The sequence below is a fragment of the Callospermophilus lateralis genome, unplaced genomic scaffold, assembly GCF_048772815.1.
Source record: "Callospermophilus lateralis isolate mCalLat2 unplaced genomic scaffold, mCalLat2.hap1 Scaffold_329, whole genome shotgun sequence".
Taxonomy (NCBI): Eukaryota; Metazoa; Chordata; class Mammalia; order Rodentia; family Sciuridae; genus Callospermophilus; species Callospermophilus lateralis.
In genome coordinates, this window is record NW_027513853.1 from 817,617 (window position 1) to 833,688 (window position 16,072).

The window sequence follows — 16,072 nt, forward strand, 5'->3', positions numbered from 1 at the left end:
AGTCCATGTGAGTGGTATGCTTTTTCCCAACCCATAACCTCAGTCTGTGAATTTCTTTTTCTATGAGTCTCTTGGAGGCAGCATATTGTTGGGTCTTTTTTTTTTTGGTTCAATCTGCTAGTCTATTTCTTTTGATTTGTGAGTTTAGGCCATTAACATTATTATTGAGACATGATTTATATTCCCAGCCATTTTTGTTTATTTCTGATATTTAACATGACTTGGTTTCTCTTTGATGAGATTTTCCTTTAGTGTAATCCCTCCCTCTGCTGATTTTCATCATTATTTTTCATTTCCCCTTCTTTGACTCTTTTGCTGAAGATGCTCTGTAGTGTAGGCTTTCTAGTTGTAAATTCTTTTAACTTTTTTTTATCATGGAAGGTTTTTATTTCATCATTAAATCTAAAGCTTAGTTTTGCTGATATAAGATTCTTGGTTGGCATCCATTTTCTTTCAGAGCTTGGTATTTGTTGTTTCACAATCTCCTGGCTTGGAAGGTCTGGGTTGAAAAATCTGCTGAGATAATGAATTGGTCTCTCCCTATATGTGATCTGATTCCTCTCTCTTGTGGCTTTTAAGATTCTATCCTTATTCTTTTTGTATGTTAGGCATTTTCATTATTATGTGCCTTGGTGTACATCTGTTGTAATTTTGTACATTTGGTGTCCTGTAAGCCTCTTGTATTTGGTTTTCCAATTTGTTCTTCATGCTTGGGAAATTTTCTGATATTATCTCATTCAAGAGATTGTGCATTCCTTTGGCTTGAAACTCTGTGCCTTTCTCTATCTCAATAACTCTTAGATTTGTTCTTTTGATGCTGTCCCATAATTCTTGGATGTTCTGTTCATGGTTTCTAACTTTCTTCACTGTGTGGCCAACTTTATTTTCCAGACTGTATACTTTGTCTTCATTATCTGACATTCTTTCTTCCAAGTGATCTAGTCTGTTGGTTATGCTTTCTATTGAGTTTTTTATTTGATTTAAGCTATCCTTCATTTGAAGGATTTCTGAATGTTTTTTTTTTCCAGAGTCTCTATCTCTATTTTGAAGTAATCTTTTGCTACCTGTATTTGCTCTCCTATTTCTTAGTTGGAGTGATCAATTTATGCTTGTATTTGCTCATTTAGGTCATTCTTTAATTCACAAATCATTTTGATTATGAACCTTCTGAACTCATTCTCTGACATTTCATCAACTTCGCTGTTCATACGTTCTGTTAATATAGTGTCCTGTCTTGTTTGGGGCACTTTCCTCTCTTGTTTTTCATGTTGTCTATGTGTCTTCCTTTCTTGCAGTGTGGATCTGAGACATTACAGTTTCTTCCCTATATTCTTGTGGTACCTGTGCAGATTGTCTGTACCTCACCTTGATGTTGGGCTTTCAGACCCTCAATGGATGCTGCTGCATTCTGGATCTGGGCCCTGCAGAAGCTGGTGTGGGTGGATCTGGGCCACTGGGCTTGACCTCCTGTGGTAGTCTGGTGGTAGGAAGAGGTGGTCTTGCACCAAAGGCTAGGCTCTGGAGGTGTCTGCCCCCCTGGGGGAGGGATGAACCCGACCTACTCAGAGCATAAACCCAGTGTGCTGGAGTGACAGTCTGGGCTGGATCTGGGTTCCTCAGTAGTTGACTGGTCAGATGGGGCGCTCCTGCACCAGAGGCTAGGCTATGGCGAGTGTCTGCCCCGCTGGGAAAGGGCTGTGTGCCTGGGCCCTGTGCGGCAGAGGCCAGTGTGGGTCGATCTCAGTAGTTATATTTTGAATGTATCAGTCTATGATGAAATGTATCCAACCAAGTTTTTGTTCCTTTTAAGTTGCTAAAAAAATAGAATAATAAACTAGAATTTATTTTAACTTTTGTTTTCTTATAGAAATTATTACATTTCTGAAACGTGAAAAGTAGGTAATAAAGATGAATGCCAATTGGCATTTGAAAAGTCAGATTTACTAAAACAATACATCATGAGGTGATTGATTACTAGTTTTTATGAAAGAATATTGTTTAAAAATTGTTTTTATTTAGTAATTCATTGTATTTATTCAATTATTAAGTGCTTACTTCAACCACCATTTTATTTATTTAATTGGGTTTATTTAGGGATGAATCAGTTATATGAGTTATGTATATATCAAACATATCCAACTTAAAAATTGAGCTTTTTATTGGAAAAAAGAGTTTATTGTAGTTTAATTTCCCCACCCTAATGATAATATATCTTTATTTTACAGGAGGGAAAACAGATATAACTTGTTGCCTTGTTTGGAGGCACATGGTGAGTTTTAAGATCAAAATTCTCCCCAATAATTTCTTAATCCCAAGTCCCATGTTTTAATATTTAGTCTTCCTTAAAGTGATTCATAAAATTGACTGATCTCATGTATCAGTACTTAGGTGACAATTTACAGAAAATTAGCTCTGCAACTTGATGGGCGAAAACCCTTTTCAACCAGAAGGTAAGTGTTGTGGCCACAACAGATGACAGTGTGTATGGCTTTTGTTTAACTGCTTCAAGAGAAGGTGGAGAACTTTTTCTTAAAACTTAAAATTGTTGGAGTAGCAAATGTTCATATAAAAAAGTAAAGTAGAAGTGAACTTTATTCTTTTTGTTAACAGAGATAAATATCAATTTAGTATATTCATGTGTTTCTTCTATGCATAGACAAAAAATATTTCTAGAAAACATTAAAAAAGTGCTATGTGACCTTAACGTTTCTCTCTGCAGTGTATTCTGGGTATTTTAACAATGGCAGAGTCCTGTGAGAAAGAACAAGGAAGATCTTTGCATACTCTTATCAGTTTTCTAGGGCTGCCACAACAAAGTACCACAGACTAGGTGGTTTATAGGATGGAAGTTTGTTTTCTCAAAATTTCTGAGGCTAAAAAGCCAAGATTAACTTGTTGGTAGGGTTGGTTTCTTCAGAGGGCCACAAGGGGAGGGCCAGGCTTCTCTCTTGGGCTTGTAGATAGCCATGTTCTCATTAGGTTTTCACATGGTCCTCTCTCTGTGCATATGCCTGCATCCCAATTTTTACTTTTGTTAAAAGACACCAGTTATATGGATTTTATTGCCACCCACATGACCTTTTTAAAAAATATTATTTATTCATTTATTTATTTACTTATTTATATGTGGTGCTCAGGCTCAAACCTAGTGCCTCATGCATGCAAGGCATGTGCTCTACCACTGAGCTATCACCCAGGCCCTAGTGACCTTATTTTAACATAATTATTTCTAAAGGTCTATCTATAAATATAGCCAAAGTCTGAGGTAGTGAGGTTTAGGAATTTAGCATATGGCTTTTGAGAAAACACAATTTAACCCATTATATATATCAGCTGGAAATAAATAGTACTTTTATTATCAGTTCACAGTGGATCTTTCCTAATTTTTCAAAATTAGGTACTATCTTACTTCACCTTATCTATACGTTACCTCATGCTGAGGGTATGTCGATTATCTAATGATCTGGGGGAAATGTATTCTCAGTGAATTAAATTTGACTGTGGCTATGTAAAATTAAGACATGAAGAAAGAGAGTAGTTTGAGATCATGTGTTTTAACATTTGAATTGAATGATATTGACTGTCAATGTAGTTCAAAACTCAAAGGAAAATAAAAATATAATGGTTTATTGAGGAAGTTATAATTGAACCAAGGATTAGTGCAAACAGGCAATTAATTGGTTGAGTTTCTAGTTGAAAATGGATGTTTTACATGGTGTTTTCCATTTTCTTGAATGTATATAAAACTTAGGTAGATATCATAAATAGCTTCAAGTAATTTCTTCAGTCATACAATTACAAGGCAGTGAAGATTTGAACCATTCAATTTGATTTCAAGTCCATGTCCTTTTTATGTTGTAGACTGGAATGATATAGACTATAAAGTTAAGGTACTCTGTGCAGAAGTGATATAGATTTTAGTATTTTTAATGATCTGAGTTGAAAAACTTAAAGAACTCTTATCTAACTAGTAAAATAGTACAATTATAAAAGAAAGGGGTCAGTTTGTGATGTCGATGACATTTGAAAAAATAGGAAGGCCTTTGATAGGTAGATTACTAAACATTTAAATATTAGACCAGGTAATGGTTTGTGACATACTTTTCTATATATTTATAAAAGAATGGCATCTAATTTGTTGAAATATTTGCTTTGTATGCCATCTCCAGAGCATAATTTCAGTTGGTATCTTTCAGTTATATGGTAGAATATTGCTTGAATTTTGAGTTAAAAGTAGAAATGATATAATTTTAGTATAATAAAAAATTACCTTTTAAAATGATGTATTAAAGATATTGCCAGAACCCTGGAAATTTTTATTTCTTTTGTGGATAGGAGGTTTTCCTAAAATCCTGGTGCTATTGGTGTTCCACCTATATCTAAGTGCTTCTTAGGAGCTCAGTATACTTGGTCATAATTTCTGAGAAGTAGTATTTACTGTGTGTATTGCTTTGATCGGTTTCTTCAGGTGAGAAAATGTAATATAACCTGGCTGGTATAAGCCTCCCTCATTTCCTGTATTTTAATTTAGCACCTATCTCTGCTTTCCTCTTTGCCTAATGTTCCTGAATTTGGTAGTAATTCTAGTTTGTTTCCTACCTGTTATTTCTTAGTCTTAGTCTACCCGTGGTTAATATCTCTTTAGAAAGATAATGATTAGATAGAATATGTTTATCTAGGTGTACTACTGAAGCTCACTTTGGATTTTATTATCTCTAAGTTTTCTATCTATGGTAAATAACTAATATCTTTCATTTTCTGTCTTCCTATCTACCTTTTAATCTATCTTAATTGTACTAGTTTTTATCCTAGTGAGATCTGAATTTCTTACTGTTATTACAGGGTACTGACTATGAATATCAATTCAGAAATTGCTATTAGAATTGTTAAAGTAGATCTTCAATATCAGGTATTACAAAATGTTTTTACTGCCAGGCATGGTGGTGCAAGCCTGTAATCCCAGCAATCTCAGCAGCTTGGGAGGCCGAGACAGGAGGATCACAAGTTTAAAGCCAATCTCAGCAAAATCGAGGTGTTAAGCAACTCAGTGAGACCCTGTCTCTAAATAAAATATAAAATAGGGTTGGGATATGGCTCAGTGGTCTAGTGCCTGCTAGTTCAATCCCTGGTACTCACCCTGCAAAATGTTTTTATTTTTCTTTTTGAAAATAAGGTTACTTCGCTCCTTTTGAAAATTAGATAATTTTAAAATGGCAGAACTCTTTATGGAATGTGAAGAAGAAGAACTGGAACCATGGCATAAGAAAGTAAAAGAAGTTGAGGGTAATGATGATGATGAGCCCATCTTTGTTGGAGAGATATCGAGTTCAAAACCAGCAATTTCCAGTAAGCATTTACTTTTACTAAAGCCAAATTTTATAAGATATTATTTTTAATGGAAAACTTGTGAATGTCTTATGGGACTCAGTTTACTTATTCTACTGTGAGGAGTTAGGGATGAGAGATGAGGGGGAGGCCAGTAAGAACTTGAGAATCAAAATGGGGATGTGATTGGAGACTAGAAGGAAGCCAAAGGTTAAATATCAGATGTGTGAGAAAGAATTAGGCTTAGATTGGCTTGTTGCATTGGAGGTCTTCTGAGATTGGAAATAATTTCTAGTGAAACTGTTTATCCGAGTGAACTGTTTATCTGTTTATTTCTGTCTTTTCTCACTTAGCAGTTACATAAGGAAGGATTTGGAATGCTTAGATTAAAATTTTGGAATATACTAAGTGTATATTAGTATCATATGGAAGTTCTCACATCTAGGCCTCATTGCATTGTCATTCATACATGGCTAAAACTGTATATAGGCAGTGAATGTTTCAGAGTCTCTGGCTTAAGTCCTCGATGGGTTGTAGATTCTGACCATATCCATTTTTCAGCAACTTATATTCATGGAAAAGAGGAACATCACCTATAGCCACTGTACTTTGATGATGTAGCAGTTAGCACACTTAAATCCTTTTAACTTTTTGGCAGAATAGCCTCTATGGATTACTAGCTTTCATATACAGTAATTGGGCTGGAAATTGTTATAATGTTAGAGTAAAGATATCAATACTTGCTAAGATATCCACTCTGAGATGTCTGAAGTATAGAGAAATAACATAGATTTCAAGTAGAAGGAGAAAATAGATCCTTTCTGATTTTATTTATACATTTGTTTTAAACCAGGAGAATTTATCAAAGAATGTAATGTGCCTCGCATATTACTGTTTTCTTAACTTACTATGGCAATGCTTAAAAGTGTGAATGAGTCTCAAGTTTCTGTACAACCTTGTCACCATTCAAAGAAAGATATAGATTGTATATAAATACATTTTAGAACACTTCAAATATGTAGACTCTTTTTGTGTGTTGGACTGCTGTTGAATGTGTGTACTATTTCTTTGTCTTGCAGAAAGTTTTGATTTGTGTATAATCAGATTCGTCATCCTTTTTCTTCTGGCTTTTGGATCTTGAGTTTTAATGAGAACAGTTGTGCTTACTCTTTAAAACAGTTAAGGCTAATAATCTTGTTTCTTTTGTTTCTTTGGAAGCTAAAGATGTATGTGTTTAAAATTAACTGTATTCTTAAATTAGTGATAATTTATATATTCTTTCTAGTAACCTGTTTGTTTTCAATTAGTGATTTCTATTTTCTTAGTACATATTTTAAAATTAATATAATTTTTTTAGATATTTTGAGCAGAGTTAATCCCAGCTCATATTCAAGGGGATTAAAGAATGGCATACTCAGTCAAGGTACAGTATTATTGTACTATTTTAATTTTAAAAGAAAGTATTTTGACAAAATTAATAGAAACATTTTCAATATATTGTGTAATTTTAAAATACAGGTATTACTGCTGCATTCAAGCCTACAAGTCAACACTATACGAACCCAACATCAAATCCAGTGGCTGCCTTGCCAGTAAATTTTCATCCTGAATCTAGATCTTCAGATACCTCTGTTATTGTTCAGCCTTTTTCTAAACCTGTAAGTGTTTTTGAAACTACATAGTCAGCCCAGGGTTATGTTTGATATTATTAATCAGTATCAGCAGTACTCAGTTAAAATTCTGGACTGTCACAGGTAGTTATCCATAGGAGCAAAATCATAAGAAAATGTCACCATTTTTATAATAGCTTAAATAGTACCCAAAGTAATAATTGCAGGCACTGCATCCCCAGCCTATTAATAAGTCAGGTAATATGCTTAAGTTGAATAGATATAATGTTGAAAACTATGTATCAAAATTTGAGTTAAAATATTAATATGAATATTGCATAATGGCAAAATATTTAAGATCACAAACTGGGTCAGGTGTTCTTAATAGGAAAAATTATTGAGAGACCATCATAGCTTTTTATTCTAAAAACATACCTTCTTTGTTTAGTTTTAAAATCTTAATAAAAAATAATAGTTAATAGTAATAGTTATCATCTATTGAGCTATTAATATACATAAGGATTTATGCTAAGTGCTATTCATAAATTAATCTTATTTAATTCTTAAGCATCCCTAGGAAGTATGTGCTGTTATTATCCCCACTTTATAGTTGAGGAAACTTAGGCTTATAGAGATTAAGTGATTCACTCAAGATCACACAGCTGATGAGGATCTGAGATTTTATTGTAGGCTAAACCATTTTTTATGTGTGGGTACACACACATAACTATACATTGTATATGAATTTTTGCTTTCTAAAAATTGGAAGGATTGCCTAGTTCTAACAGTTCTCAATGGATAGTCTGTGAAGTCCTCTGGGGTTCTCTAAAACTCTCTCTGGGTTTGGAAATCAATGATATTGTCATCGTAGTTGAAGATACTAATTTTGCCTTTTCTACTATGTTGACATTTGCATTGATGATGTTGAAGCAATGGTGTGAGTAAGCTACTTATGCCTTAAGTGGGAATCAAAGCAGTGGCACCAAACTGTACCAGTAGTATTCATATTAGTCACCTACCGAATATTCACAATAAAAATAAATTCCAGTTATACTCATTTCCTTGAAGAAACTACTAAGATCTATTAACACCAGTTTAAGTATGAAACATTAATGTTATTAATTTTTAAACTCTACCCATTAATATTTGTCTTTAAAAATATTTTGCATGATGAAATAGTATACATAAAGTACTTCTGTGTCTGAAGTTTGGTGCTTGTGTGATTGAATTATGAGCTACACTATCTGTTTTTTTAAAAAATAGAACATTTTATCTAAATAGACATTTCCCAAATTTATTCTTGAACTAAATATTTAATAATAGCTTTGTAATGTAAGTGATCCCTATGTAGGGCATATAGGTTTTTTTCTCGTCTCATTAAACCTGAAAAAGGTGACCATTATGAGCCTCCCCTGTTTTCTCCCATAAGGCGGAGACTATGTGTAAGACATCTGTTTAATCCATCATACTGGAATGTTTTTTCCCTAGATATTACTAATTCCAAATTATATATAATCCTTTTGTTAAAAGACTGTAGATTCTTACAGAAGAATTAAATCTTTTCTAAGCCTAACAGTTCAAGCGGTGTGCCAAGTCCTTTTCAGAGCCCTTCATTGAAAGTTTCATGAAATCGGTAGATGGCACCAGATGGTCTAAGGGGTAGGGATCCAGGTGAGATTCCAGGTCATGACCTTTTGGATTTTGAAACCAACAGTTATTTTTCTGCTTCATTTTAATTACCTTTCAATATTGGTCATGCCTTACCTAGACTATAAATGGAATTGGGGTATGGAAATTTGAAAGTTTGAGTTTGTTTTACTTATATCTTAGGAAATTCTCATTCCTTAAGCCCAGAATCAAAAGAGTTATCTTTTTCTTATTGTCTTATATTCTTTTTAGTCTAAATTTTGTTTCCTTATTTATGGCATTGTATATGGAACCCTTACCTGGTAATTTAATGGCTATAGGCATAGAGTTTTACTGGATAACACATGGATAGAAGAAGGCCGTTTTTTTTTTTTTTTTTGGTTTTTGGTTGTCTTCCCTGTGTACCAGGAAATTTCTTTGACATTTCACTCTATTCCCTGGGTATCCAGTTTTACACATAATAGATGGTATTGTGCTCCTACGTTTCTATTGTTCTTGCTGGTCCCTTAATATCTTTACACAAGTCCTCCATTTCAAGTGATTTGGAGATAGAGCATCCTATACTTAGGAATAGTATTCCAAAAATGCAGAAAGGGAATCATTACACCAAACATAGATAATCAGACTCATTCTGTGTATAGATACACAAACCTGGGCTCAAATTTTTCCTACATTGTGCCTAATTAAGTTTGAGTGCTTCCTACCCTATCCTCAAGCAGCTGTTGATGGTTTTACTGGTAAAGGATAACTTTTGGTAGAGGAAACTATAAGTCCTTTGCACAAGATTGCAGTCCTTTGTTCAGGGACTGTAATCTTGTACTTATACAACTAAGTATATTGTATCTTTCACACTTCAGAAATTCTCCATATCTGATCTTTTCTTTCCTTTTGACCAAGACTACATTTTCAGGTAATCCCTAAGAACTAATAAATAATTCTTTATAAGAAATATAGTAATGGATTTAATTTGAAAAATATATGCCCATTTGTGTACATCGCATGACTCGAGACTTCCTTATTGTGCTGTTTTTATTGTTTATTTTTATTTTTTGGCAATTGTAAAGGAATAAAATTTCAAGATTAATTACAACAAAAATTAGAACACCATTTTTACTTGAAACAATGACTGACAAACCATGGTGTATTATTTATTTATTTTTTGTATCAACATTATCACACATGTATGTATTTAAAACAACACATGCATTATCTCACAGTCTTATGTAATATTACTGTGGGTCAGATGATGGTTTAGCTGGCTCCTCTGCTTTAGGGTCTCACAAGGCCACTTTCAGTATGTGGCTCCTGAAGTTGCAGTCTTATCTGAAGCTTTGTGGGGGAAGTATCTGCTTCAAGTTCACATGGTTGTTTGTAGCATTGATTTCCTTACAGGTTGTCAAACTGAGTCTCAGTATCTGACTGTTTTTTGGTTCATTCTTTGTCAGATGGGTCTTCCCAGGTTGGCTACTTGCTTTCTCAAAGGTATTAAGGGAGAATCCTTAGCAAAATGTCATTAGAGTCTGAAGTAATGTAATTACAAATAGAAAATCATGTTTATCCAATTACTTTTGCTGTATTCTACTGGTTAGAAGCAAGTCAGAGGTCCAACACAAAGAGAGGGAATCACACAGGATATGATTAACAGGAGGTGGGAATTGTGGTGGCCACTTTAGTATATATCTGCCAGGCATGGTTTTTTTTAATTTTGGGTAGTTGGCAATCACTTCCTCAAAATTGAACACAGTGTACCTGCCATCTCAAGGAAAATGACTGATAGTAGTACATCTTAGCAGTGTCCTGTGTATAGTTAACTCTGAACAGACTGCTGGACAAGGAGGGTGGGAAAGCAATTTGAATCAGAGTGCCATCTACTGGTGTAAATGCAACATCACCACCAAGATTACATTCTATTCTACTCATTAGGCATTCGCACATTTACACACACATTAGTTCTCACAGTTGGATTCAAGAACAATATGCTATATCAAGTCAATCCTTTGCTCCCATCTTTAGTAAAACCTATATTTTCAAACAAGACATGACAATGACATTTTTCAAAAGTTCTCTATTAGGATCCTATAAATGAAACTGTCATCTCTGAAAGATAGATATGAATTCTGGACCATACCCTCTGGCTGTTTTGTAACTTAGGTGTCTTTCTATTTATTAAAAAAATCATATATCAAATGAAAAACTGAAGCAATATACAATAAAATATTGTAATGTTATCAAATTCCTATGTAAGTGGCGTGGTTCTCTGAAGAAGGCTAGTTTTTGTTGCCTTTTTATTCCAGGAAATTATCACTTTCATAAGGTGGACTGTCCCTGCAGGACTGACTGCCCTCATCATGGATGGCTGAGTAAGCATGATTTTTCAGCATAAAGTGGAGGGATTGTATAATGGAACAATATAAAAAAATAATTCCTTCTTGTCAGGATAACATTTTAATCTATTGACTATTTTCTCAACCCCTTTAATAAATCCAACCTTTCTACTTGCTCTAAATAAAATTGCCTTGTGGAGAGTTTAAATAAAAAGCAGAGAAGTAGGTCCATAAATTAGAAGAAAACTTTTTTTTCACACAGAGTCTGATTTAGATAGCGTGGGATCATTAGTGACCAAACAGATGCCCCATCTATAGCCGAGAGACAGCTCTCAGCTGTACAGAGAACCTTCATTTCCAACAGCGAGGTGAACTTAGAACTTGTCACTGATTTTTTGCACCCTCTTAATCTTCCTGTTTATTCTGTGCTTCATTAAAGTCAATCTCCACTGGGAAGACTGTCATCTGAGGTCGACCTGTCTTGCTGTCTGCTCTTTCTAGAGAGCATCCTTCATCCTGATAAACGGGCTGTGAACTGAACACATGACTGAGCTCCTTAAGATAAATAGATTACAGACAGTCGCTCCTTCCACGCTGGCTCAGCAGAATTTGATAAGCAGGATCGTTGACATTGGCATCTCAGTGCAGACAATGTTCTTCCAAAAGATGGGGTTTTCAGATTTGCTGTTATGAAATGAGATAGAGGATATTTATTTTTATCATTGTGTCACACCATACTTTCAAGGCTGTATTAGCTAGTGTCATTCATCTGCCAGTTGTCTCCCTGGGGGTTCAGCACAATTATAAATCATTTTATACACACCAGGCTCTGAGCTAGGCACTGGAGGAGTAAAGACACATTGGAGGAGGGAAATGGTGGCCACAGGAGGAAACAAAGTGAAGCTCCTTGGGAAGCCATAGGGCCTGTGTTCTTGCCTTAGCATATTCCTGATTGTTAGAGCAGACCATGTTATTCCAGAGCAACAATTCAATCTGGATGAAAAGGCAATGCTGGGGCCCAAGACTGGTTTCTAGGCATGCTGTTCTCACTCTGTTCCCACAAGCTGCTGTTCCCATCCATCATGTTGACAGATAGGACAGCAAATTTACCCTCTAAGGGTTCGTGACTTTTCTTCCTACATATTTAGCCAGATGTATTTGTCTGTTTTCTGTTGCTGTAACAAAATATCTAGGGCTGGATACTTTATAAATAAAAGGTTTATTTAGTTTACTGTTTTGGAGACTGAAAAGTTCAAGATCTGGGATAGCATTATGGCCGGAATGTGTGTAAGAGGGAGAGATTACATGGCAAGACGGGAAGTTAGAGAATGGGGAGGATCTAGTCTTTGCTCTTTTATAACTTACTCTTGTGGAATCTAACTGGGGTCCCATAAGAACTACTTTAATCTTTCTGAGGGCACACCAAATACCCTAATTACCTTGCACTAATCTTAAAGATTCCCTGATCTCACAGCACTGCCACACTGGAGATCAGACTTCTTCCACATGAGCTCTTGGGGGACTCAAACTGTATTGAACACCACACGCAGACCAGACTCTGGAGAACGAAGGCCAGAGCTCTCAGGTAGAGGCCTTTGGCAGCATCTTGGGATCCCTGAGTACAATGAAGTTCCTCGGACCACCAGCTGAGTTGTGGAATCACTTCCCCAGTAGTGAAGGATGGGAACAATGAAGAAGACACTGTGAGTGCAAGGGCAAGGACAAAGATACAGTAAAATCCTGGGCAGCTCCAAAAGAAGTTAGAAGTTTCTATCCTGGATGATCAGGACAAGGTCTATGTTTGACATGTAGACAACATTACATCGAAGCCTGTTTCTACTCAACCAAGCATCCAAGGAAGACTCCCAGCCTGGTTTTCTCAAGGTCTGAGCAGCAGAAATCTAAAAAAGGTCCTGATGGTTGGCCTTTCTGGGTAACTACTGCAACCTCTGCCTGGGAGGCTAAAGAAAATAGGAAAAGTGTCCTGATCTACCAGGGACCATTCTGGGCCCCTGGCTTATCTTCAGTTTTCTCAGTGATAACATCATTGGTGAAGTCTTGCATTGGCCTGATGTCAAGGGCAAGGACTGCAACATCTGCAGGGCTATAACATGTACAAATGCTACCCATCCTCAATGCTTAGTTCAACTAACTACTTTTCTTTTAGCTTTCCATTTATTTACTAGACCACATTCCTTTCTCCCATTTCTAAGCTCCTCTTAACAATGTGCAATTTAGCATTTTATTTTATTCAGTCTCAAAACCTAAGTGTTCCTTTTTACGTTGTGTTTCCACAACAAAATCACAATTGTCTTTTACATCTTTGAAATCAAGAGACAATGTGATCAGTTGTATGTGGCAGGTGTTCAATATTTAATCTAAATTAGGAATTAGAAACAAGAGTTTGTGGGAACATTTATGTAGCTTTCTTCTTTAACAGAAAAGGAAACAGAATTGCTTGCTTCGTAAGTCTCTAGTGACATTTTCAAGTTGCGCTGCTGTGAGGGAAACAGAAGCATCCAAGAGATGGACCCATGCCTCATGGAGAGGGATAAAAAGAGGGTGTGTGTGCCAACTACCCAAAGTGTAAGCCCACAAGGAAGGAAGAAATAAAGCCTGGTGGTCTCAGGTGAGAGAGGCAATGGGTCGACTGAGAGACTCAGGGTGGTTTTATGGTGATTTATGGGCAACCTGAGCCCAATTTAGAAGGATTTGTTAAATGGGGATGAGGAAAGAGGGAACAAGCATGAGTGCATTTAGGTCTTTAAGTCCAACTTGAAACCAGACCAGAGTCCTTTGTGGGCCACCATCTGCATTGAGTGCTTGGTTTGATGACCCCAAAACTCATATGTTGGAAAATTGGTCCCTAATGCTGCAGGGAAGTGGGCTAAAGAGGAAGTGTTCCAGTCCTGAGGGTGCTGCCAGATGAAGGCTGTGATGGAGGGAGTGCGTTTGGCCCTCTCTCACCCTGTCTTTGCCCTTCCATCATTTGATGCCTTCTGCTATGGATAACACAAGTATTGCCTGGACTGATTTGGTTTTAGACTCTTCAGGCTCTAAAACTGAGACATACATTGGTGTTCTTAATAAATTACCTAGTCTCAGGTGCTCTGTTGAGAGTAATACAAAATGGACTCGAGACACAGATCCTCCTGAGGAGTTGCTGACAAAGGATGTTTCCATCTGCCAGAATCGAAGCTCCTCTTGATGTGGCCGTCCTCGTCTCCCCTCACACACAGAAGTCTCTCCTTTCATTTCTTGGTTTCTCTTGTTCCCTCTTCTTCTCATCTTATATGTACAGGGCATCTTCTCATCTAACTTGCCTCTGGCAGAGGCAGGTGGAGATGGCGCAGTGACCCCACTTTGGCCTGCCTCCATGGTAGGCCAAGGCGCACCTGTGGGCCCAGCACCTCACTGCTCACACGTGGTGGGCATTAATACTCCCTGCAGCAGGCCTGGCTCTGGATTTCATGAACTGGGAGTGGTGCCCACTTCTCTGTGTCAGTCTGGTGAGAATGACTGAGCAGCCCAGAGAGCAAAATCAAGGAGCTATGGCCCCTCTGCTGCTCGGCAATGAGCCTCTTGCCCCACCCCTCTGCCATCAGTTTGGTCTCCACAGCCCTCCGCCAGCACAGGAAGCTCCTTGGCCCAACATGGGAGGCTACTGGTTGCTCTCCCTGACCCTGCCTGGACCTCCACCCTGCTTTGTATCAACTCCTGCCTTGTTCTTGCTTCTGCTCATCAGGCTCACGGTACCAGGCATCTAGAGGCCAGAGTGATTCTTCCCTCTCTGCTTGCTATTGTCTCTTTCCTTATTCCCTTTGGGATTATGGCAGGAGGGAGGCCTCAGGACACCTGGACAGCAGCATGGGGCTGTGGGAGATTGGCAAAGAGGGATCCTGGGTGATGCTCCTCTCTTTTTACCTCACCTTAGAAGCCTGTCCCTACAACTTTCTCTACATTTTCCTTTCAGCACTGGGTCTTCAGTCTCCCATCCTTGACTTACCCAGAAACAGGGTGACAGCCTCCTATGAGAAGTTCTGGATGAACAGGGAGCCTGTTGGGTGTACCCCTCACTACTCACATCTCTGCAGTGGTTGGTGAGGCCTTTGTGCCTCTGATTTCTTAGCCTCAGGAGTAAGTAGCACGGGGTACCATGCCAGGGTATCTTGGAGGGCCCCTCTTAGCCCTGAGGGTTCTCTTCCTTTAGGCCATGGTAATCTTCAGATCTCTGTTGATTTAGAGTCACAGGATTCTTTTTTATTTCTGAATTTCTTGTATCCCAAAGTTTAGGACAAATCAACATTTTTATACAGCAAAAATATGATTCTATCTTTCAGTGGACATATAAATTTCACATTGCTAATGTCACACTGTTTGAGATAGGGTAGTGAATAAGATTTACCCAATTTACTTTCTCACCCTAACTCAACCTCTCCTCACTCTTACTGTCTGCTGTGGAGAGAGCCTCAGCCTTGGGCCTGGGTTGTCCTTCGAGACCCCGAACAAGGCCAGCTGGTGCTGTTGGCCAGAGTGACCCCACACTGCGACCCAGAACATCTAGGAAAATTAAACACTACTAGCTTAGGACTCCTGTGGGTGGGACTGATTGAAAAGACTAAAAGGGTGACCCTTTAGTCATAATCAGTCCCAGAGGCTTGGTATTGGGAAGCATAAGGAGAACCACTGGACAACAGGCCTAATGGGGTGAAGACCAGGGCTCTGAGAGTGGGTATCATGGGGTAACCCTGCTCTGGGACAGTCCAAGTGGGTGGGAGGTGCATGGATCAGGGTCCCTCATGATCCTTGTGTACTTCCACCCCTAACAGAGTGGTTGTTAAATGTCTTAGATTAGCTCATAGTTAAGGCTCAGGAAACAGTGACTGGCAAAGCAATATGAAATAGAGACATTGGGTGCTGAGTATTTATTATTATAAAACAACTGAAAATAGACAACACAGTTTGAATTTTTAGAAACTGTTCTCTAGAAGCATCTGAATGTGTAATAAAGATTAACCTGCTCAATTTACTAAGCAAATGTTTTAGAAGTGGTGAACCCAAGGCTAATTAAGCCAGGAAGTGTTCTCTCCACATTGCAAGCCTTGGCTCCCTCTAGTGTCCCTGGCTCAGCCTTAAGATGCTCAGGACTTCCAAACTCTTCAATAG

General features: G+C 37.5%; 1 protein-coding gene across 1 annotated transcript; it reads left to right on the forward strand.

Annotated features, from left to right (window-relative positions):
• The first annotated feature begins 2,422 nt into the window (after window positions 1-2,422).
• LOC143388391 (zinc finger protein 280D-like) lies at window positions 2,423-7,007 on the forward strand. The gene is made up of 4 exons (XM_076842183.1): window positions 2,423-2,450; window positions 5,200-5,346; window positions 6,683-6,748; window positions 6,844-7,007. Exons 1-4 carry the CDS (start codon window positions 2,423-2,425, stop codon window positions 7,005-7,007), a joined length of 405 nt encoding a protein of 134 aa, XP_076698298.1.
• Window positions 7,008-16,072: the final 9,065 nt, after the last annotated feature.